The following is a 26,336-nucleotide window of genomic DNA, read 5'->3' as shown; positions in this document are numbered from 1 at the left end:
ACGCTTCTTCCCTCATCTTTTACTTAATGAATTTTTCTTTTTAACATTTCATTTAATATCAAATATTATTTTTGTAAACGTTAAAATGATGTAAACAGTCAAGACTGTCACTAATTTTTTATTGTTTTCGTTTAATTAAAAATATTCTCATTAACTTTAGTTCATTTTAGAATTTGTCACACTCTTAAATTTTATAAATATAAACGAAATGATGAATATATTTAACTGAGTTAAATTATTTTTAAATTGGTAAATATTCTCAAAAAAAAACCATACCTCACCTAATATTATCCCTAATATATTAGCTTAGTGTTTTCTACCCTAATCTTATATAAGATTTTGCAGGATTTTAACATTTTCTTGATAATCTATCTGTTGCATCTAGCGAGCTAAAACACAGGAAAGCTAAAAATTCATATCCAGAAACAAAACTCTTGATTCTCAGATGTTAGTTATAATTTCGGATATAAACTTATTTCATTCTAATCGAGGGAGTTTAACAAAATAATAGAACAACTAAAAAAAGAAAATATAGTCGAAATTAGGCAGTTACAAATGATATTATGATAAAAAGCATCTACTCATATCAAGATCAGAATTAATATTAATTCTGGCAAAATGACACAATTTTTACCACTGAGAATATTTATTGAATAATTCTAAAATAGAATATTAATAATCATAAATATTTATTCAATTATCATGTAATACAAATTATATTACTAAAAAAAAGTATAGTATTACCAGGTCTGTAAAAGAAAAGGTTTCCCTTTTATCAGAAATGTAATTTTTAGGAATTGCGTTAACATAATATATTCAAATGTTTATTTTTGTAGCTTATTTATGTGCATTAAATTTTAAAATTACAACTACTGAAATAACACTTTCAGTATAAAAGTATTAGTGAATATCCTTACACCCGCCAAAATAACCGCCCCCTTAAAAAAAACCCCCTTTAGCTGAAAAGAGGCCGAAAAAAAAATTGCTTATCCGGAATACCAACAAAAACAGAATATGTAAAAGCAATTGTAAAAACAGAATGATATAAAAGAAATTATTAAAATACAAGCCCCCGAAAAACACTTACGTATGAAAGCATCACCCAAAAAAACCAATTGTTTGCGTAAATTCAAAAGAAATTGATGTTCAAAGAAACTGAATACTACTTGTTTCTGAACACTCAAACTTCTCTAAAAAGGCTATTCTTTGCTTCAAACCCAGAAAAAATATTTAATAATCAAGTATACAAAAACTTGAAAAAAATTAAAATGAATCACATATCACGGGCTGTTTTTTTTTTCTATACTCTTCTATCGAAGGTTGTCTTTTGTTTTTAGCTACTCAGTCGTTAAGAGCAACGTCTATTTGGAGTAACATTATTTTGTTATTTACTATTTTGTAATTGAAACAGCTTCGAGGGGAGAGTAAGGAGATTCACCGACACGTTTACACTGAAATTGTTTTTTAGGGTTTGTGATTAATAATTATTATTCATAATCATATTTCTTTTCTTGTCTAATGCATTGCACCACATCGGTATAGCATATAAAATTATAGCCATAGCCGCTGCTATTAGAAGCTGATATATAAGCACATATAAGCTGATGAGCATACATGGGTCCAAATTGAAGGCAACGAAACCCGTTCCTGTCCTTTCACCAATATTCACCAGTATTGCATAGCGGCCGGAAACTCCCCGTATAGCTGTTGAAATCTCATGTTCGATGTTTCTGACATTCCCAGCCTCACGCTACAGTCTAGGCAAATTGCAGGTTCTACACATTCTGCGATCTTGTGGCCTGTTCCCCCACAATTGAAGCAGAGATCGGCTCGGTTCGGTCTTGTCCAATTTGCTAACGCATGCGCAAACCCCCAACATCTATAGCACTTCATGTCATGCATTCGCGGTCTTATCCTGCAAGAATGCCATCTCAGAATTATACGGTCTTGTTTACCAGTTTCTTGGCCTCTTAGGGCGGAAGGTGAATGGTTGCCTTTTGGGTCGCCCCGTAAGCCGGCCTCAATCCTGACACCCGGACCAGTCTATCTGCTCCCACCTCCTTATGAATCGCCTTCAGTATCTCTTCCGCTGTGGTATCTTGAGTCCATCCCTTTGATATGAAATACCGCTGTTTTCCAATCTTGTGGCTCTCCTGTCACGACAGCGTTTTCAATTTTGGTGCCCAGACGCCTCAACATACCCTCCCTCTTCGTAGATGAACTCCTGACCCTGATCTTCATCATATCCGATTTCTCCTTTTTCACTGCCATAATAACCTCAGCAAGGTCATATCCTAGACCCGTTTTCACCTGCTGGTCGAGGTCTGCATAACTGTTTCGGTCTGTTTCCTTTATCGATAAGGTAAAGGGGCCTTATTCCCCCTGATTTATCCTCTCTCCTGGACCATTCTATATTACACTTATTTAACCTCCTTGACTGTCTTGTATAATCTTTTTACATTTACTGAAAAATAATATATGCAATATTATGATTGGAAATACATAATTTGCTCATTAGTCTTGTAGATTTAGCGAAAAGGCTCTTATTACGAGCAGCACAAAACCAGTTTTTATTTGAGCGCGTGTTTAAAAAATGACAATTGTATCTTTTTATTAATTTTGAACTAACTTACTTTATAAATTACTTTTTGTTAATGATTTATCTTTAAGTGAGAAATATCGTCATTGTTAGAATTATGAAAGCAAAAGTAATACATTTTTGTGATTTTTTTTTTACAAATATTAAATTTAATACGCAAGAATTGGATTTAAATAATTTTGGTTTGAGAGATGGGGTGCTTAATCAGTTAGAATGCTACTATTAAAATTCTTAAATATATATAATTTTCTTCATGCCATTATCATAATTTCATGAAAAAGACATGATAAATGTGAAGAAAGTTCATAATTTAAAATTTCAAAGCGGAAAATCTGGTAATTCGAGTACGAGAGCACTGCAATAAGATTTTTCAGATTGCCCTACCAACAATATCTCTCACTAGTCATTCAGTATTAAATAAATATATCAGTCTAAAAATTTACTGCGACATTCTGATTCGGAGTAAGGTACTAGCGTACTGCTTTGATATTAGTTTTCTCCCAGTACGATTTCGTAAAATATATTAAGTCTGACTTCCTCCTTTTTTGCAATGGAACAAATTTTGAGGAGTGATATCAGTACTTTTGGTTCAATTGTTTTTATCAAATTGTATGAAATTCAACAACTTGATGGGTGAAGTAAAATAAATAATTAAACATTTTATATCCAGGAATTTTCTTATTTGTCATCGGGAAAACATATAGATATTTATGAATCTCGATCAGTTTCAGGTTTTGATCCTTCTTTGTTATAAAGAGATAAGCATATTCTCAATTTCTTGGCCAGTTGTCATGTTTAACATTTTCATCATTTATACTGACCAATTTATTTTTTGTTACCATCCATGCCTTTTTTCAAAAGATTTATCAGAATAAAAAATGGTGCGAGTATATGACACCAAATATATTGAACTTCAATTTTAAATACTTTGAATGCCTCTTTTTTAATTTTGTTATTCGTAAATCCGACTTTGTCAAAATTAATAGTGCTACAAACGTCCCTGGCCAAACAAATTAAACTTTTTTGCAACATATTCTTAAATGAACAAGCATATTTTCTATTTATTTTTTATTTCTTGTTATATTCATTTTGTAATAGTTATTGATGAGTTATGCAATCTTTTTTTGAAAATTAAAAACAATCATTATTATGATGTATGATTGATTATTTTTTTGAGAGAACTGACATTTCTTATATAAACAGGACATTGCATGCCGGACTTTATGTTTAAAAATATCTTTTAGATCATAAATCTTTTCACAAATTCTTGAAAAAACTCGGCATATTCTTGATTCCTGGTTAACGTTTACTTTTCGCCTGCTAGCTTACTGATACGACTGTTATGTGTTTTAACGTCTTTATAATCATAAGTTAACTTCTTGAAAATGTGATCTTTTGGCAACTGCTTCTAGATATATTTTATAAGCAAACAGTTAATAATGAACTGAAAACTGAAGTTGCATACACGAAACTCCATTGTGAATTGATACTCAAATCTTGATCGTCATAAACCACTTACGATCAAAACTGTATTTATCCGATATTTAATAGATGGCAAATCTTTGCGAAATCGGTTTATTATTCTCATATACAGATAAGGCACTTGTATTAATCTTAGAAGGATAAAAATTTATCAAATATAAACTATCTAGTGAAGTTAGCCGAAATTTAAAAATTAAATCTTTGCATTATTTTTTAAGAAGTAATCATCATACTGATTTATTAGTGTTATTATTATTAGTGATTTTCAACTTACTTTTTCAATTGTGAAAAATTAGAAAACTTTGTCAATCAATTTTCTTAAAAGAAAATTATACAAAATAACTTCAAAATATAAATGAAAACTCGAAAATTTGACACACGGTTTATTGAGGCCATTGAAAAAGAATGTAATATTTTTTAAATAAAAAAGGATATTAATTAAAATTTTTTATTTGTCTTTCCAGTAAGGTTGACGAAACTAAATATTCTAATTAATTTATAAAATGCAATCGTAACTATTTATTGTGAAGAAAACTTCAGAGTTTGATTTTCACAGTTTGATTTCACAGTGTGATTTTCAGAGTTTGGTTTGAATAAGTAATATATTGAAACAAGAATACTTAAATTTATAAATGTTTATTCATTTAAGAAGACCTGGAATCAGAATACCTGGCAATAAAAGGTGCTCTGAACTCACAGATTATCCTTGTCTTTAGCACAGGACTATCACGTCGTACAACGCAGCACATATAAAAAATAAACAGTAAGAAAATAACAATATTTCAATACTTGTAAATATCTTTATACCTCACGTTATTAAGCGGAGAGCTGAATATTTCTTGTTGGATTTTTATTTTTATTTTTTACCTGCCACTGTTAAAATTCGGACAGACCGCTTTCAGAACATGTTTATTCTGTTTTTCTAATCTACACGTTGCTCTCTGTTCACTAGTATAAAATAAGCAACCCTCCTCACGGCCCAATGAGATATCATTGATGTGTATGCTTGGTAAATGAAGTGTAGCCTAGAACAGAATCAGGCCGACCACTCCTGAGACGTGGAGTTAATTGAACCCCAACCATAAAATTACAACTTTAACCACTGTATTGTATTTAAATCCGTATAAAAACAACTAATTTTTACAAGATTTGAACCTCAGAATCTTTGACTTCGAAAATCAGCTGTTAAACAACTGATTTGTGACGACGAGTTAATCACTAGACGAGACCGGAAGGCTACTTTCAGAACATGGTTACATATATTTTTTTTCTGATATTAATAAAGGAAGAGCTGTTTAAGAGAGTATCCTCCTACAAAGCGTGATGTATGAATCGTCTTCGTGGGCCAAGTAATAAAATCTCCTTTTAATATCAAAGTAATAACTTCTTCCTATTTGGTAAGGAACTACAAACTTTTGGGAATTAACCACAATTACAGCTCTAAATGCGGTTGATTTTGAAAAACGATGGTTTTAATTTTCATATCCCGTTTCCTCTTACTCTTAGAGTATAGATAGCAAAATATTTTAAAATTATGTAAAGATGATGCAAGTTTTGAAAAATGTTTTATTGTCTTAATCGCATTTGAAAAATAATAATTACTAGAAAAGATTATATTGAATGCACAGTTACACATGTATAAAATTTTTTTTTTTTTTAAATTTGAAAGATCCAAAATTTTTTAATACACATTTGAACAACTAAAATAAAGGCGATAAGGCACAAATAAGATATTATTTTTGTAAGGAATTAATTTTCCTGTATCTATTTATATTTTATGTAGTCTATTTTCATTCCAAATTTCATTTTCCCTCGATACCTTCACTTTCAACCCTCACTTCAACAGTTATTGAAGATTGATATTATTTGATCAATAGCTCCTTCAAAGGTTTGCACATACATTGTGGGAAATATTTTGCTATTTAATCCTAGACGAAGAAATGATCACAGCCTTTGAAATTCAATTTTTGATCCATAAATTTAAGTATAATTTCAGATGTAAGAATGAAGTTTGCATTTCCGTAGTAAATTGATTCCTACGTTATATAATTTGTTTAAAATAATAATTTAAATGAGAGAAGCTCATACTGATTTCATTGCGCAGCTATTTACAGAATTAAAAAGTAAACCACCTTCATGCAATTTTCACATATTTATTAGGGTGAAAGAAATATTGCAGTAGTTTTATTCTAAAAGACAATAATGTTATAGAAAAAAGCTTCCTTAAATAAGTTCATATTTACCGACACACAAACTCAAATGACCCAGTCACGATTCATATTTGTATATTTATTTGTAATTAATTACTCTCATAATAAAAATTCTATAATATAAACTAGATCTTTTTAATCTTCCTGATCTCAAAGGAATCAGTTACTGAATCGGTCACTTTGTTCCCGAAAGATTTTTAAAGCAAATCAGCTTATCAGATTATATGTACCCTGTTATTTTTTGGAAACTAAAAATGGTTACCACAAACAATCTAGGTTTAGTTATGTTTTGATGTATTCTATTTTTTAACTAATTAATTATATTTTTATGAAGTTTACTATTATTTCATTAAAAATTATTTTATTTTGTAAAATAATTGATTTACAATCTAAATGAGTGTCATTTTATAATTTTTTACTTTTAATGATTTAATTAAATGAATTTTTTAAAATAAAGAATAGAAGAGCAAATATGGGTTCTTTTTATACACAGTCAATCATTAACATTAAACTATTATAAATAATTAAATAACAGGATTGAAAAACTGAATACATAAACCGACCTATTTTCTTATTTTTTATTTATGTTTATTATTAATTTTAAATCTTTTTTAGCCTTCAGTTAATCACAGTACCTTATAGATAATAATTTTTACTCATCTTATTCCATTAATTCTATTCGCTTAAGTTACAAAGCTTTTATTTGATAGGAAAACTTACAATTATACAGTTCCTTCGTATGTTACCTGATTTTATTCTTTAACTTTAGGTTGTTTTATTATAAGTGGTTTTATTTTTTTAGCAAACAAAATAACGAACTTAAACTATCAAACGAAGTTGTTTATAGCTAGTTTATTATTATTTTTGTTTAATTAAAGATACAACCATCAGAATTACAGCCAATAACACGTTTTAATGTAAGTTATTTGTTTTATAAATAAAGCAGTAAGCTCAAAACTAATTTTTTTTTTGTTTACTCTGATTCTTAAAATAAAATTTAATTAACCTTTACTTCTAAATTTACTCGTAATGGTTTTTGTTTTACTGAACTAGAAATTTTTTTTCGTTTCTCTTTTTTTATTAAATCTTTTAATATTATATAAATAAATTTAAACAGGCAAATTATTAGAAGCTTGTTTCCGAATTTTAATTAAGTTAATCACGTAAATATTTTAGGATGGAACCGAGCTAAAATTGAACCTTTTAAACAAACAGATTACCGTTTTTTGATAATTTTTCATGCAAGATTGATTTCAATCGGGAAAGTTTAAATTGCTATTATGTAACAAAAACTTTCATATAGATTTTGTTGATGTAAACGCAATAATGTAGAAATCATAATGTACTTTTAAATGGGTAAACATTGGTTATATATTTATCATTTACAGTGTAAATATATTTTGTATAAGTTAATCTATAAAATTAAAACAACTTTTTGTAAATAGTGTTGATTATTGTTTATAATTTTTTCTTATCAAGAAGTTCGTTATAACTTCGCCGGTAAGAGTCCGCAGAACGGGACGGCACGGCGAAGTCAACGAACTATGTTTACGGTTCTAAATACGACCTAACCTAAAAGTGAAATAAAGATAGGGAAAAAAATAAAAAAATAAACATCAAAATATTATATTTCAGTACAATTAGAATTTTAATAAAGAATACTTTCAAAAAAATACCTCGAATTATGACTGATGAACCGCGGGATTCAATTTTGTTAATTTTTCCTCAGAAAGATGAGATTATGAATCGGGCCGCTAGATAGCAGTACTTAACGGCACTTTTGAATTTACGAGTGATCTCGTGCAAAAACTTGATAATGTACTCGAAATAATAAAATTTAAAAGAAAATATACCACAGCATGTTTTTTTAATAGTAAATGCTCTTAGGTAAATGAAAGTACTGAAGATGAATCAATTTTTTTAATTCCCATCAATTCATTAAAAGTAATAAAAGTATTAGTTTACAAGAGATTAGAGCTGCTAATAAAACACAAAAAACACGAACAGTGTAAACTAATTCTACGAACTAATAATACAAAAACTAATAACACGAACATAAGGAAAGTGTGGCAAATCTGGCAACAAAAATTTGTTACAAAAACAGAAATAAATTCGAATAGTAAAATTTCTATTCTACAATTAGAACAACTTGAACTAATTTATGGAGAAATAAAAAAAAATCATTTAATAACAACAAGAAAAGTGTGTCCATAGATACGATAAAAATCGAGGGTTACACTTATAAAATAATAAGGGGAATTTTACATCACCTATCTTCGATTGGTGAAGATCATTAATCTAGTATTATTAAAAAAGAAAAAATATGGTATGAAGTGAATGATATGACTATTAACAAAAAAAAATTGCCAGAGAAATTCAAAAAATATATAAATTGTTTGTTTTAGAGAGGCAATAAATTTTAATAATAAATCCATAAGATAACAATCAGAAATTCATAAAACAAACAAAAGAATAATCCAACAAAACCCAGTGATACTACAAAAAAATTACAATGAAATTGTAAACCGTACGGTAAGAGCCTCGCAGATATTATTTCTTTTGAATCAATCATAATATCCATTTCGTAATATCATTTTCTATCGTTCTACAAAAAAGGTTTTTTAAGTTCATTCAAATGAATGTGAATAGGAGCTCCACTGCTCATGATAATACATTTGGGTTGGCGAGGCAGACTGAGGCGGACGTTATGATTATTGCAGAACCGAATTTAAGAAAGTTAGCTGATGGAGGGTGGTTTGCGGACGGGTCCCAGGGAGCTGCACTTTTTCGATTAAATACACTTATACTCACAGCATGGTGCAGGTTATGGATATGTGTGGATATTATTCGGAGATTTTGTTGTATGTAGTGTATCAATTTCTCCAAATTGTGGGTTTCATCAATATGTGACTGACTTGGACGGCCTGCACAGGTCGAGGAATGACTACCGGAAAGGTTTCATCAATGCGAGAGACTTTAATGTTAATAATGTTGCATGGTGGGGGGGGGGAATTACGGAACAAGCAAGTTGCTTGAGAAGGGGATGGCGGGGTTGGGTTTCACCTGCTTAAATGATGGTGAGTCTCCAACCTTTGTCAGAGAGAGAGTAGAGCCTCACATATTGATTTAACTTTCGTGTCTACGACATTGAGCGAAGGAGTGAGCAGCTGTACTGTCAGCAGCTGTCAGTACTTCATGGGAAGGTGCTCAGCGATCATAAGGCGGTCAGTTTTGAAATAGGTTCTTCTTGTCGCTGAGCATTACGGGACCTCGCAGAAAAAACCATTAATAGAAAGGGACTCGCTAGGGTCGAGAAAATGGTGAAGGAGAGGTTGGGATATCTGAAGGTGATATCCTCTGGATTTCTAATGTATGAACTGGCGAAGGTATGCGACGAGAAATTTTTGAGCAAGGAGTCTCACCCTAGAAGAGTGTATTGGTGGACGAAGCGAGTTGCGGAGAAGAGGAAGGAATGCTTAGAAATAAAGAGACAACTTCAGCGGGCCAATAAAAGGAGTATTGCCGAAGAAGTGTTGCTTGCACGTCGGAAGTTACGTAGAAGCAGGAAGGAATACAAATACGCAATTATGGTAGCTAAGAGGATGAAATTGTCGGAACTGTGCGATCGCCTAAATAATGATATGTGGGGGGATGCGTACAAAAGTTTGTGTAGAAAATTTGGGAGAACGTTGCGGTCACTTTCTGTGAAGTTATTTGAAGACTGTGTATCTCATTTGTTTCCGTGAATACCTGGCGAGCGGAAGTAGGAGCCAGCAGCAGTAAATATAACCCAATTCATGCAGGGCGATTTTGTGCAGGCAGCGTCAAGAGTGGGAGTAAAGAAGAGTCCGGGATTGGACGGAATCACGGACGAGATGACATTGATGGCGGTAAGGGTCATACTTAATCAAGTGCTTTACGCCTTTAATCGTATCCTGTTGTAGGGGGTGTTTCCACCGGAGTGGAAGTGTGGGAGGCTAGAGCTCCAGCAGAAACCAGAGAAAGAGGTCGATGACCTGGGAAGGATCGACCTCTGTGCCTGTTAAGCAGTTTTACGAAGCTTTTCGAAAATATTCTGAAAGAGAGGCTCATAGAATAAATCGAAAGTGGTGAGGACTTCAGCCGGTAACAATACAGATTTCGAAGAGGACTCTTGCGCCATGTACCAGCGGCGGCCGGTACATGACGGAAGAGTTCCATTCCAGCGGTGGTGCTGTTGGATATCAGCAACGCCTTCAACGCGCTGCCGTTCAAGTGGATTGGCCAAGAGTTGCGAAGTTGTAAGATTAGTCTGTATTTGATTAGACTGCTGCTGGATTATCTGGAAGGGGGGGTCTGTGGCTCCGTTCGATTTGACTGCGGAAAAGATTATCAATAAAGCAGAAGGCTTAGCAAAGACTCAAACGAGGCAATTATTATTGGAAAAATGGCAGGCGAAGTGGAGGGGTCCCAGTATGATAGATTAATTCCAGTATTGAAGCCATGGCTGGCGAGGCGACGGCTGCTTTAATAAGTACTTTTTTGAAAGGAAATTGAAGCGAACTGAGCAGTGTTTCTATTGTGGAAATAGCGATACAGAGGAGCACAATGTTTTTCATTGTAACAGGTGGGCTGAGGATAGGAGAGAGGTGCATGCGGCTATTGGGGATGTTAAGTTCGAGAATATAGTAGAAGCGATGGTACATGGAACCACAAATTGGAATTTGATCGCTAGTATGATTTTTTGTATTATGAAGGTGAAGGCGGTAGAGGAGCGGCAATTTATGGAGGATGAGGAGGATCTATAGTTTTTTTTTTATTTGTTATGAAGAGTATTTTTGTTAGTTTTAAGGGTGGGGTTGGGTATTTTCGCCGAGGGGGTATGTTAGGACCGAGACCCGGACCTCTGGGGTTCCAGTAGGAACGCTATAGCTAGGCCCAGCGGGTTGTTCGGACGGTTTGAGGCGAGGCATTGGTAAAGACCGAGACCCGGTCGTCTGGGAGATTTTGCTGGGACCGATGTAGTCGGGCTAAACGGGTTGTTCGGACGGTTTGAGAAGAGGCATTGATAAAAGATCGACACCCGACCTCCTCGGTGGTGAAGCTGGGAACTGCGTAGCCGGGTTCAGTTAGCCACTTACGGGATTTGAGGCACCGGCACCTCCCAGATCTGAGCTATGCTGAATCAGCGGATTCGGCCCTGGGAGGGAGGATATAGAAATAAAGAAAAAAGAAATCATTTCTTCCACTTAAAAAAACAAACATTTCGGAATTAAATAGGACTGTTTTTAACAAAATGATACTGATATTAAAAAAGTTAAGACACTGCAATTCTATTATCAAAATTTGTTATTAATTTAGAATTTTGTTTAAAAAAATACATGTTAAATATATGCAATAAACAATAGGTATACAATTATAGATAATAAACAATGTTTAAGCGTTACATACAATAAACAAAAAATAGAAAATACTGTAACAAATCTTTTACCGCCCCGATTTCATTTATTAAACAACTAATAATCTTAAGAATTGTATTATTTCTGTAAATGTGATATATATTACATATAAACGTATTAAACACCAATATCATTTTGTTAAAAATGGTCTTATTTATATTACAGAAATTTATCATTTTTGAGCGGAAGAAATGATCCATTACTCTCCGCTTCTCAATTTTCCTTTATTCCGTTTAATACTAATTGTATGTCCCCAAACCGGGGCCGCGTATAATATCATTGATGTTGTTGCAGCAGTTATTAATTTCCTAGTTTCTATTTTTGGTGTTCCATGGTTCTGGAAGAGTCCTCTCAGAGCTTTGACCATTGGAGTGACCCTACTACATATCATATCGATGTGTCTACTAAATCTCAAATTTTTATCGAGTATGACTCCCAGATATTTTGCCTCATTGACTTGCATAATTGGCTCTCCTCTGATATTCAAATTTATACCTCTAATAGGTCTTCTGCCGGAAAGGGCAATACAACTGGACTTCCCTGGGGCTAACTGTAGTTGGCTTCTTTGTAACCATTCATCTATAATTCCTAATGCCAGATTGGCTTTGCGTTCTAAGTTATCTACATCCCTATCCTCAACGAGGATTGCTATGCCATCAGCATAGCCAATTGCAGTAACTCCTTCAGGATAATTCAGTATGAAGACTGCGTCATAAAAAATGTTCCACAAGGTTGGGCCCAGCACAGAACCTTGAGGAACGCCACCAAACATCTGGAAAACTGCCTTACCTTCCAAAGTTTTGATCTCAAGAAACCTTTGATGTAGATAGTGATTAACTTGATGTATTAGATATTCGCTTATTCGCATCTCATGCAATGCATCAATTATAGATGACCAGGGTACTGATCCGAACGCGTTCCTAATGTCCAGCATTATCACTAGGGGGATTTTCCTGGTCCTCCAGGTACCGCTCCTGCTATTTAAAGCCCAATTTTTAACTTTCTCTAAGGCATTTATGGTAGATCGGCCTTTTCTGAATCCATATTGTTGTGGATGTAGACAGCCCTTTTCCTCAAGCTCTGCCCTAAGCCTGCCTTCTATCAGCCCCTCAACCACCTTTCCCATATTATTAATAAGAGTAATCAGCCTATATCCATTATTTACCCCCGCCTTGGGTATAAAAACCGTATAAAAACCGAAAATTACAGTTTTGTAGACCATAACTAGCCAGATCCACAATTTCCCAGGGTATTATTCCTGCTATAGTCTTGATGACGGCCGCAGGTATGCCATCCGGCCCTGGACTTTTCCGGTTTTTCAACTTTTTAATGGCCTCCATTACCTCTTGTTCTGTGAATCTGCCACCTTCACAAACAATTGTTTCCCTATTCAGATTTTCAGGTCTAGGGAAAAGAATTCTAACTTGTCGTTCCGCTTCCTCCTTACTCAACGTTGGCACCTGTCTACCTAGCCTTTTGGTAATTATCTTAAAAGCTTTCCCCCAATGGTCAGTGTCAAGTTCGTTACACAGCTCTTGTCATTTATTCCTCTTAGATTGCTTAATGAGAAAGTTAAGCTTTTTCCTGGCCTGTCTATAGTCTTGGGCAGCACGTCGACTTTGTTCATCGTTACTATTCCTTGCTCGCGTCCTCTGAGCAGTTCTTTTGTGACGCTGCATGATTTTCCTTTGGTCTTCGATTTCTCTGGTCCACCAGTACACCGGATGATATCTATTACCGGACTGCGGTATGTTAGCAATTTCCTCTTTGATTATTTCTAGAAATTTCTCCGGTTCTATGTTTTCACAGTTCCTAATCCTATTTGCCGCATTATTTGACACCCGGTGTATCTGGAAATCCGTTAATCTAGAGATAATATTATCCTGCCTTACCCGCCTTGGGCAATCTCTGATGTTAACCAATACGGCCTTGTGATCACTACCAGTTTCTTCGGTAAGGACAGCAAACTCGACGGTATCTGCTCTAAACCTAATATCCACAATTACCGGGTCTATTGTTGATTGGTGACCTCTTGCGCTGCATGTAGGAGCCCCATCATTTATACAGCACGCACCCGTAACCTCCAACAAGTCCTCGAGAATTCTACCTCTAGCATTTGTAGAATTGGCACCCGCTACAGTAGTTTTACAATTAAAATCTCCAAGCACTACCACTCTTTTCCGCGATCTGGTCATGATCTGCTGTAGGTTAAATATCTGGTTTTGAAAAAACTCTATAGTGCAATTGGGGCTGATGTATGTACCCACAATAATCGTGTCACTTAATTCAATAGCTATTATTCCGTCTTCTCTGCTGTACAAGTTATAATCCACTCTATCGAGTATTCTTCTGATGGCCACAGCCCCATTCCTGTCGGGTATCCATTGACCTCTGGCAGCCGAATACACATTAGGCTCCGTAGACACCAGAAAGTCGACATTGTATCTTGTGGCTATTTCCAGCGTCAGGTCTCCTGATAGTAGGCTTCTATTATTATTACTTAATAATATTTTAATCATTATGTTTATTGCAGCTCATATTCCCGGTTCTGTGTTCTGTACTTCTGCAATCGAGACACTTCATTGCTTGCCTACAGTCTTTGATGAAATGCCCCGTATTACCACAAGAAATGATATCTGCGAGACTCTTACCGTACAGTTTACAATTTCATTGTAATTTTTTTTGATATCACCGATTCATTTACAGTTTAAATATCGTATTCATAAATAGGTTTTCAATATTCAGCTGATTTTAGGCTATTTGTTCTAATTGTTTTCTAACAATTAGCAAAGAACCCTTTTGAGTTAATTCATCACTTGAATGTTGTGCGTAAGATATAACTCGTATGATATAAAAAATATCTAACCTAACTGCGATTCAAACCCGGAACCTTAAAGATAAAAGCAGAAGTAGCCTATCATCCACATTAATTATGGTAGCGATTAACTTGCATTGATTACTAACATCTTAAATTAAATGTACATATTCGTCTATGATTTTATGATAAAAAGTAAGACAAAATTATTGTAAACACATTCCATTGAATAAAAATACAGAACATATATGTGATCTTACAATTTCAGAACTTATTTTCATTCATTAAAGAACATAAATTTTATTTAAAATTTGATAAAATTAATCATTATATTTCAACAATAATCTTTTATTTTTTTTCTTCTATGTGCGTGAGTGTGTTTAAGAACACTGATCCTTTTGAGAGAAAAAAGGTATAAAAATCAAAGGAAGTTGAAGCAAAATAAATATAGTACACAATGAAAGAAACAAACTGGAAAGTTTAGCAAATTGCTCATGTCACATGATTAACTGTTACCAGCAAATAATTTCGTCTAGAATGACATCACCTATGTAAGAACATCAGCTGTTAACATTTGAATAAAAAGAAAATTGGAAACATATGTTGTCAAAAAGTTAGGCAAATCGATAACAGCTGTATAATAACCTAAGTATAACAGGATCTTTTCGCTCACTTATTTTGTTTCATACATAATGAAACGTTTTTGTAATACATTTGGTGTTACCATATTGTGTAGAATCAGTCCTTAGACAATATGTAAACTGCTTGAAAATAACATCAATTTTAATACATTTTAATGAATATCCATTAATTAATAAAACCTACAACTAATAATCAAACTTAATTGTTAAAACAAAATGAATGATCACTTTTTTAAGTAACTTATTAGTTCTATTGATTTAAACAAAAACACTTTTTGCTGAGTAAACAGATGAGACATCTTTGGTATAAAAATATATTTTTGTAAATTTGTACTGATATAAAATATATAAATCTTTGTGCTCGCAGATAATTAATTTTTATTTGTAGAAAATGTATAATTTTTTAGAAAAAATATTACCAATATTTTTGTTTTACAATTTATAAAGGTGTGAAGTTTCAGTACGGAAATTGAAGGCACGTTTCTTACTCGGAATATTCTATTCCTTGTAAGAATAAAACAAAAATGAGATTATTACATTAATTACAATATTTTTTATTTTTTGTCGTAAATGTTGCATACACATAAATAAAAAAACAAATTTAATAAAACACCATTTACTCATGATGAAAATAACCTATAAATCATTTAAATGTGTCTATTTCTATTGTCTTCAGGACTAATTAAATAAAATTTTGTTATTAAAAATATTTTACTCTCGATTAATAAAGTTTAAGATCTGGTTATTTCTTTGCTTTAAATTTAATTTTTATTTTTATAAGAGATAAGCAGATAACCTATTAAGTTTTGTTTTAACTTAATTATGCATGCACTCCTAAAATGTCTTTATAAATTGAGAACTACTAACAAAGCAAATTTGTCCATTTTCCTGTATAGAACCAGAAATAAAATAAACGTAATGTTGCAACTTAAGAGGACAAGCCACACTTAACTAGTCGTTAAAAAACCTTTCATGCACAGTTGTTTCTCCAACCACACCAAGTTGAGAAAACAATTACTGTTCTGTAAATCAATTAACATTCACCCCATTCGAACTACTTCAAAAAATAAACCTAGATTAAGTTTTTATTTCAATAATAAATTTTCAGTGTTATCACTGATAGCATTTTTAGGAATTCGCTATTTCGTAAGAATGCTGGGAAAATTAAAAATTTAAGTTAATGTAATACTACAGTCTCAAAAATTATGTAAATTTATTTTTAACTGATCTAATTGTCCATATTATGTATATAAATCATTTTTTTTTTTTTTACTCACAAATTCAACGACTCATTTGGTAATCAGATATAGATCAATATTCATTCATGAATATTTTTGAACCAACTGACAACTAAAGGTGCCAACTTTAATTAAAATTGGTTGGCTATTATTTATTACATGGAATCCGTAAATTTTTTTATCACTAGTATTTTTCTTAATGGTTGTTACATAATGTTTACGGATTTTATAAACAGCAATTGCGAATCAACATGATCAGTAGTTTTTATAATTATTTTGTTGTTCTTATTTGAATTCATCGTATTTATAGATGCAATTATTTCTTAATAATTGCATTTAATAACTAGGGATGTGATTATTGAGACTATATTGACATCAACTGTACTATTTCAACAAAGTTGAATTCATTAAATTATAGAATTACTTTTAATAAATTCTCAGATATTAATTGTATATGAGCTGTAATGAATAAGATAATTTATCTTGAGGAATACCTTCTCTCATCTAGAAAATTGTAAAAAAAAATTGATTATTACTGTTTAAAATTATTTTTAAATCGTATTTTTCTTATGAAAAAATGTTAAATATGAATATGATTTAATTTTATGATGAGACTGTTATCATAATGGTAGATTATAGAGCGAGGTTGGACTGTATGTTCATAGGTGATGAATGAAGACAACGCCTTGTTGCTTGTTGAATAATGGTTTAATGAATTCGTCTTGACAGTTAATGAAATGAATTGTAACATAACGTATAACTTGACATATAAAAATAAAACATATAAAATTAAATATAACATTAAAGCTAACGTTCATCCGAACAAAGAATGGAGTCCATCCGGACTAACAGTATGACATGACCGCCTTGGATCAGATTCGAGCGCCGAATGCTAGGACGAGCGGAACTCTCCGATGAGCGCTGGCACCCACTAGATCGCAGCACCGGACTGCTCAACGTGAAACGGAACACATAATATTTATTAATTAATGAAAACCGTCATATTATGTAAGCAACAATATTATTACATAAATTTAATTAATTTTTAATGTAATTTACTTTCTATAATTAATTCAAAATACGATTTATAAAATTGAAGACTATTAAGTGTTTTTTTTTTTATTATAATACTTTTTAATTTTCATTTAATTTCTAAATATACATGAAAAAATCAGAAAATAATTATCTTTAAAATTCCAGAATTGTTTATTGACGTAATAAACACTCCGCTTACAATAAAAAAATATTCTACCACTAAACATTAAACGAAATTTTTTGTTGAAAAATGGGTTTGTTTAGTTATCGACGATTGTAATATCATACTGCAAAAAATATTAATTCCTCTTTACGCAAACAACGTTTACCCATGCATCGGTTCAAAACAAATGTTAAAATTATTAATTCACAATAGAAAAATTATTAATTCACAATAGGATTATTAATTCAAGGAAATTTAAAAGGTGAAATTAATAATAAGTGAAAAGTAACAATACTGATAGGAACTTCAACCAGCGACACTCTACGAGATCGAATCTGTTGATATTATGAAGATAAAATTTCTTATATCACTTAAAACAGGAGCTTAAGCTTATTAGTGTTGCATAAGTTATGTTATACGTATATTATTTATATATTTATAATTATATATTAACTATAATTATATATTTAATAATAATTACATATTATTACTAAATATATATATATATATATATATATATATATATATATATATTTAATGTGTAGTTTGTTTGTTGGTTTGATTGTCTGGTTCAACATTTAAGGATAAATCTTTTCTGTAATTCGTTTTCTTTTGTGTACTTCTGTAGGATTCCCTTGGGTTTGGAAGGAAGACGCTATACCCCCTTGGGAAAAACCTTTGCCAGAGGAACCTCAACCAACACCAGGACCTTTGTTTGAGGTGACATCCGCCAGTATTGTCAGTAAGCCAGGAGGAGACGTAATATTACCATGCCGTGTGAGAAACCTGGGTGACAAAGTGGTGAGTTTAAAACATAAAATTTCATTTCACTTTCTATTATTTATTTTCCCATTATTCATAATGTTTATATTTTACAAGAATAAACTTAGTGGAATTAACGTCTAAAATTTCCTCACATTTTATTAATACTTAATACTTTTAAATAAATTGATATTTCCGTCTTTGATATCGAAGAATTTGAAATTCATTTCAATGCATTCTTATACTTATTATTTAACTTAATTAAAACATTTCTTGTTTTCAACACACTATTCTCTACTCTTTCTATTTAATTATCTTCTGTTACCTCAAAAGAACTAGTAGTTTAAAAATATAAACACTTCAAATAAAAAAAAAAAATATTAAAAGAAAAAAGAGATCAGTTACGGATACATTCTAGGAGTTCTGATAAATTTCTATTGAGTAAGCAAATCCAGGAAATTTATAGGTTAAAGTCGTTTAGTGCAATAAAACTTTAATAAATTGTGTTGTTTTAACTTTACATAAAAAAGCGTAATTTCATACTCATACTTCCACAAATTACAAAGATAAACTCTAGTTACATAAATCATTAGCTAAAAATTATTTTTTTAATATTTACTTATAATCAAATAGTGATATGGTTTTTTACAAAGTATAATTTAAATTTACACGAAAAAAAGAAAACGTAGGGTAATATACTTCATATAATTTTTAACAAGTAAATAATCTTAGCTGTACAACTCATAAATCAAAAAGTCAAAACCATCATTTTTTGTGAAAAATTCATTTTTAGTGGAAGATGTACTTTCTAACACATGTTGATCAATTATGAGAAACAATGGAAAAACATTAAGTATTATTTGTTACACTGCTACGGGATATGATGGATTAATTAAAAAAGGAAATGTCTTTAAAATCTTGTATTCATTTTATTCCATTAAGAGAATAATTTAATATTTTACTAGCAATCGTACGGTTCAATCTAGATATTACAAACACACACTCACAGAGATAAATAAAGTTGTTTTATTTTATGAAAAGTGTAAAACAAATCACAGAGATTCAATACATCATCTTATATAAATAATTATTATTATTATGTTTTATACATTTCCCTCTATTTATTGGAGTAATAAATATTTCAAGAGTTAAACTCAAATATCAGAATGCATTATTGAGATCAGCTTCAGTAAATATAAATTTATTCAGTATAGTTGACTGTAATATATGAAAACGCTCAATAGACGACGATTGACGATTGATAGGTCACACAACGTTAAGCACGTCAATACGCAGTATCATTCTACAGCAACACCATACTTTCAAACGATATCAGAATAATTTCTCAATATTTATCAGGAGATTTAAACAGCTATTAAACCCTTCATTTTGTAAGTAAATCGTATAGTATTACAGAAATGATTCAGATGTCAGATGCCGTCATAATAGCGTAAAATATCTAAAACCATAGATAGTTGGATCCGTTTTCGTATCTAGTAGCTTGACAAGTTGCATACATTAAGTAGCTACATTAAATCAACAGTCAACAGCAGCCTGAATATGTTGTTATCATAATAAAATAATAAACGCTGGATAAAATACAAAAGCGAAGAATTATTAGAATTAAAAATTAATTAATTTGACTATATTTCGCAGGATCATTATGCTTCTCTCTTGTCAATCTACACCTAATTTTATCCTCCTCAATTGTTACTGAGACAGCACTTCAGTCTTTACCAAAAATTACATAATGCTTAATTTTATTCCAGATAAAATTGTTATTACAAACAAAAGACGTCGATCAAGCTCTCCTAACATGTATCTAACGACGTTAGTAATCTAGCAGTGTATGACAAACTTTTGAAACAGTTATTTATATTTGAAATTCTATTGGAAAACGAGTAATCATTAAATACTTTTACTTAACTCTACTACTGATCAAAAAATTGTGTCTGCAACAAGGCAGTAAAATACTTTGTGTGTTAACTTTCCCTAAATTTCAAAACACAACTAATTCTAAACTTTGCTATAAAATTAGTTGAATTTTAATTTTATTTCTGCTAAAAGTTGTTATTATTATTTTCTGCCTTCGTTAGAAAAATTATAGAACAAATTTACTTTTAAAAAAGAAAAAATATGTATATAATTTGTTCTTTTATCTCCCGTATAATTTATCAACGTAACTAAAACTTAAAAAATATTACATAAATTTAAAATAATACATAATTTCACCTAATATTCTACATAAAAATTGCTATATTATTTATTTATATATGTAGAATAAGGTAGAAAAAAAGATATTTTCCATGTTTAATTACATTTTCTATATTATTCAGTGTTAATATTGTAGATTGCGATTTTTTAACCGTTTCCGTTAATCTGTACATCGAATGGAGTGTTCTGATAAATTTTATTATATTCCACGCGCTGTCCTTCAAGTGCTACTTTACATGGATAGGTTTTTAAATGTTATATTTTTTAATTTTACACATTTTCATGTGTAATTAATTAGGTTCTATTTGTTTATAAGGGTTATAAAGTAGTAATAAAATGTAATTTTCTGATTCTCATCTACGTAAATTCGAATACTGGAGCTTGGTATGAACAAAATTTCATTAAATTTTTCTCATATAACAGATGTAAATACGTATATGAAAAAATAGTACATGATGATATTTGTATAAATGAAAAAATAAAAATAAAATTAAAACTGATAAAAAAAAATTTGTTGAATAAAATACGATATATAGAGCTTAATAATGAAAAGAAATAAAGGATAGAGAGTACATCCCCATAAGCGTATAAAATATTTAACAATTTTTATTATTAACATATTCTCAACAGTTAAAATCTCTAATTACTTCAATAACTTCTATTCTTTTAGCTTTATTCTTTAACACTTAATTTTGTTCATGCTAATTACCTTGAATTTTACTTTCCTCGCTAAATGGTTTTTAATTTGTAGTTAACGATATAAATAGTTGTTATTTTTCAGTTCACCTTAGAATCTCTTTATATCGAACATTAACAACTGATGAAATTTTCAGTACTATTTCCGGATACGATTTTCATTTAACTCATAACAATATACAACATGATTAAATTAATTTATTTTGTCTTTAATATTTCTTTTCATACATTTTCGTACATTTGCATGTACGTTTATTACTTTAATCCTTCTTAACAGGTTTGCTTACTACTCTCAAAAAATATAAAAATAAAAAATTAGAGGTTTTCAGTTTAAGGTAAAAAAATGCTAACTTAAAATAGGATCATAATAGAATTATCGATCTGAATTCTATTTTCTGCCTTTCATAGCACTGTTACTTTAACGTTCGTAGTTGATGCGTTTCGGAGTGCCTTCATTCTCAAAACTACCTTTAGTACTTCTTTAAATGTAGCTCTTGAAGGCAGAAAAATAGCACTTAATTATGTTAATCCTAGCGGAAATATAAAATATTATGAAAATTTTATCATTATAACACTAAGTTTCGTGAAATTAACAATTTCCTTGTACAAATAATAAAAGTTCCTATTAAGCTTTAAATCGTTATTCAGTAAGAGTATACATTGTTTCTTCATTCTCAAATCAAAATAAGTTTACTGACGAAACAGTAAAAAATAAGTGAACGTCGCGTAATCCACTAAACCTGGAGAAATTTAAAGGATAGGTCAAATGGAATTTGTTTCGTTTCATAATTTCATAAGCAAGACATTCACATGAAATATGTAGTTAGTGATCTCTCTTTGCTATATTATAAAAACAATCTGTTATATTTAAAAAATTATCTTCTTTTAAAAACCCATTATTTATTTAGTCATTTTCTTTTATTCTTGTATAACTCTAGTTTGAATTTCCCTCAAGCAATGAAATTATACAGTTCAACATCTCTTGCAACTCACTTCTACTTAAGTGCGTACCTAATTATATCGCACTCTTATCAAAACTATGGTAAGATTTTATTTCACCAAATTTTTTTATAAAAGTCTTAAAATTGTTGAAGTTTTATTTATCGAATTAATAAGTACGCTGATCACGTCGTAGTAAATAGATTAAGATCAATGCTAAAAATTTAATTGAGAAAAAGTTACCTTTTTCATAGAAAGAAAAGTAAATATCCAGAGTAATTCATCAACGATTTAGAAATTTTATTGTATTAAAATGTGTTAACAAATGTGTAAAGCAATATTTATTTATATTAATATAATTTGTCGGAAAAAAATAAATAAGAATTATTTATTAAAATATTCTTCGTTTAATGGTTACTGACGATCAGTAGTATATATGAATTTCATCAATAACAGTGAAGACAAAGAAATGTTGTACTTCTTACATATAGGCAATATAATTCTATAAATGTAATATATCACATAAAATAATGGAAAAAACATAAAGGGAATTTTACTGTTAGTGTTAGTTAAATTTTATTATTTAAACGAGTTTTTTTATTTAATTTTTTTCTTTGGATAAAATATAGAAAACTCTATTTAATTGTTAACGTTGTTGAAAAATAAGCAAACTAGATGACTGGTAGTAAGAGATATTCTGGTGCGGGTAAAAGAGGAACGGTCGGAAAAGAGGGAAAGTCAGATTAGGGAAGGACTACCCTCCGCACTTCTTCTGGATGCAGCAAAACGGCCAGAATAATTTAATTCGTTATACAGCTTCCCATCACTCTTTACGTGGTCCGGGAACTGTAATTTAATTAAGACATTTGCGGACTTGTGAATTCAGAACAACCCTATCTGACGAGAAACTTCGTTACACTTTATTAAGTCTGACAAGATCAACAAATTCTTTAGATTAAATTACGGTACTAAATAATATATATATATATTTAAATTGTAAACAAATAACTGGGAAATTCAATAAATTAAAGTCGGTATTTTCATAAATTTAATCAACGTAACATCAAAATCGTATCCATTAAAATATAAATAAATCAAGAAAATGTTTTAATAAACTGACGTTTACGAAAATTTATAGTAGAAGATAATCGATACCATAATAAAAACATGGTATGAGAATTTTACTGTCAGCTCGTAATTATTATTCAAACATAAATTTTAAGAAAATAATTTAAGAAACTATTTAAGAAAATTAAAATTAATTAACCTATAAAATCAAATAAAATTTTCGAATTAATAGTTAATATAAGTGAAATAAATGATTTGTTTTGTTTTTAGACTCTTTTCCGATGTATTATATTATTATTGCAGGTAACATTTATATTAATCTTATCTGCAGTGAGGCAGATCCCTTACACCATGTACGTCCTTATTCTTTCCTATTCTTTCTTTATTCTCTAATTTTACAACAGTAAAATTCTGATAGCACAAATTCAATTTTAAATTTTCCACATTTTTTTTCCAAACTCTATTACATGTTACACTAATCCTTCTATCACTGGTTTAATCAATCCTTCATCTTCCATGGTATATCCCGGCCAGTTAGCTTCCTATTTTGAGGATTTTGAGCTTCTAATCCTATAAATTCTTCTCATCACTTCATTTTTCGTTTTGTGTGTTCATTGTAATTTATCCAGTCTTCTCCAAGTCCACGATTCACACATCTATATCCTTTCTTTTTTCATTTCTCTTAGTTGCCATATCTCATCTCTTTTTTTCTTTTTTTTCCTCTGGTCAGAGTAGTAATCCCATTTACGGACAAAGTGTCGGGATCGCTAATAGGTTCCGCAGAAGTTACGGCGTATGTAACCTGCACCTCACCATCCGAGACCGGAAACGGCATTTAATCCACCATCCACCGCGGTGGATGGTGCTCAAACCTGAAAGCACAGGTATCCTTGATCCGTTGGGCCTGTGCTCTGTCGGTCTCCAGACTGCAGGCTCTCTACCCAGGTTCGCCAGCCCCCATTGCACATCAAACCTGATGCCTCTATGGTCACTGGCGAGGTCCTGGTCTATCATCCTCTTCGTCATTCTTTCTGACCCAAAGTGACGTCCAGAATCGAGCCTCTTCCTCTGACTACGAAGGTCGGCTCATGCTCGCTTTACACAGGTGAGCGTCAACGCGTTGCTCATGACGAGCAGTCCGTCGCCGCGTGCACTGGCGTGGTCTGCGCCCGCTTTCACGTAGACTGCATTGAAGTCTCCCATGAAGATGATCTCTTGGCCGACTCTTCGGAGACAGCATGCCACTCTCATGAGATATTCATCGTACTCGCTATCGGCGCAGTTCGGTGATACATAGCACAGTACCAGTGCACACCAACTCATCCTGATCGATAGGTAATCTTTTCCCCTCTTCACGCCCAGATGGGCGTACGTACCGGTGAGGTCATAGATGGCAACAGCAGTTCTCCTATCTGTAGCCCATTCTCTCCCGACACTACATTTTTGTTGGGTTCGACCGCGGCGATGATATCATACTTCTGCTGTACCGCGGTTGCCCATACCAGGTCGTGCTCGAGTCTACATCTATTGAGGTTAATCTGCAGTATCCTCATTGTCGGTCAGTTCTGCTACACGTTAGGCTACCCATCCGATGACCCTCCTTGCCGCATGCTGCTCATCTGGCCGGTTCTTTGCAGGCTGCTCTGAAGTGCCGTTCTGCCCCGCAGTTATAGCATCTTTTGGACCTATCAGGGCCCCTGCATTCCACAGCCTTGTGCCCAGGCTCCCAGCACTGCCACATCTCCTATACAGAGATAAGTACACTTTAAAGTAACATTTCCTTCTTCAGGCGTAATACTATCTAAACACATAATTAATATTTCTTTCTATTTAATGCGTAACTATTCTTATTCATGTTTTTAATTTGTTTCCCTTTATCAGTCTACTACACTTTCAATCTACCATTGTCCTTAAGTACCTCAAACGTTTTGTGTTTTTCAATTTTTCCCTTTTTTACGGAAACGTATTCACTTACTTATTGTCTCCTATTCTCTTTGTTTAATTTCTTAACCTGTATGTACTTTTTCTTCATCTTCTTCTTGTAGTAATACAATTAATTTCACGTCTGATTAGCTGTATAAAATTTAAAATGTACTATTACAAGGAAATAAATGCAAGGACAAATTTTAATTTTTACAGTTTCAGTTAGTAAATTACTGGCCTGAATTCTGAGTCAAAGACAACGTCAGAATATCATCTCAGATATGGTTATGCATGTAATATGTCATCTCCCTAACTGTAATATATGTTATCTCCTGTCTTCTCTTCTAACAGCTGAGCCAGTTAAAGCTCACTTGATTCAGGAGTACTCTGTTAAGAATTTCATTTTAATCCGAAAACTGTAACATTGTAAAGTGAACGAGGCAAGTCAAATCGAAACCGAAATCTGAATAAAATGCAAAACTCAGTATACAGTAAAAAAACGAAACATATAAAAAAATAATATAGTAAGAATCATTTAATAATGATCAATGGATAATTGTAATGTGTTTTACTAACCACGTAGAAATACTATGTCATAGACGGCTTGGTTCTCAGCTTATAAAATAGTTACATTAGAAAGTTTTTAATGACACCATTTTCTAATTAATATTACTAACAATATTAAAATATTAAAACTTAATGAAAATAGCCTTCTTGAAAAATAACAAATAGTAATACCACAAATTTAAGGAAATATATATATAAGTAGATGGTAAGCAAATGGATAAAATTCATTTTTATCCCTAACGAAAAATGACGTAATAGAAACCCTAAATTATAAAAAGTAAAAAGAAATTGTTCTCTCTAAAGTAAAGATCGTTCATAACATTATTTATAATATAATTATATTATTATAACATATATGTTAATATATAATATCGTAGAACAATGGTTCATAAATGTACGCCTTGGTGCCCTGGGGTGCCGCGACTGATTATATCATTTATTCTTGGTTGACAACACTGATGGATGATGGTGACATTTAATAGTTGATGAAGCTATCTAATTCGAATTTAAGAATATATTTTAAAATACGCATAAAACTCTTTTTCA

The 26,336-nt window shown here is 31.4% G+C and overlaps 1 protein-coding gene across 3 annotated transcripts in view; it reads left to right on the top strand.

Annotated features, from left to right (window-relative positions):
• The window catches only part of LOC142325557 (uncharacterized), a 387,407-nt gene that overhangs the window by 148,872 nt on the left and 212,199 nt on the right, over positions 1-26,336 (top strand). For all 3 annotated transcript variants that reach the window (XM_075367460.1, XM_075367450.1, XM_075367470.1), the window contains exon 3: positions 18,250-18,422. In XM_075367460.1, the coding sequence (XP_075223575.1) occupies positions 18,250-18,422 (173 nt within the window). The remainder of the gene's footprint in view (positions 1-18,249; positions 18,423-26,336) is intronic.

This window comes from Lycorma delicatula, chromosome 1, assembly GCF_047948215.1.
Source record: "Lycorma delicatula isolate Av1 chromosome 1, ASM4794821v1, whole genome shotgun sequence".
Lineage (NCBI taxonomy): Eukaryota > Metazoa > Arthropoda > Insecta > Hemiptera > Fulgoridae > Lycorma > Lycorma delicatula.
This window is presented reverse-complemented; position numbering and strand designations above follow the sequence as displayed.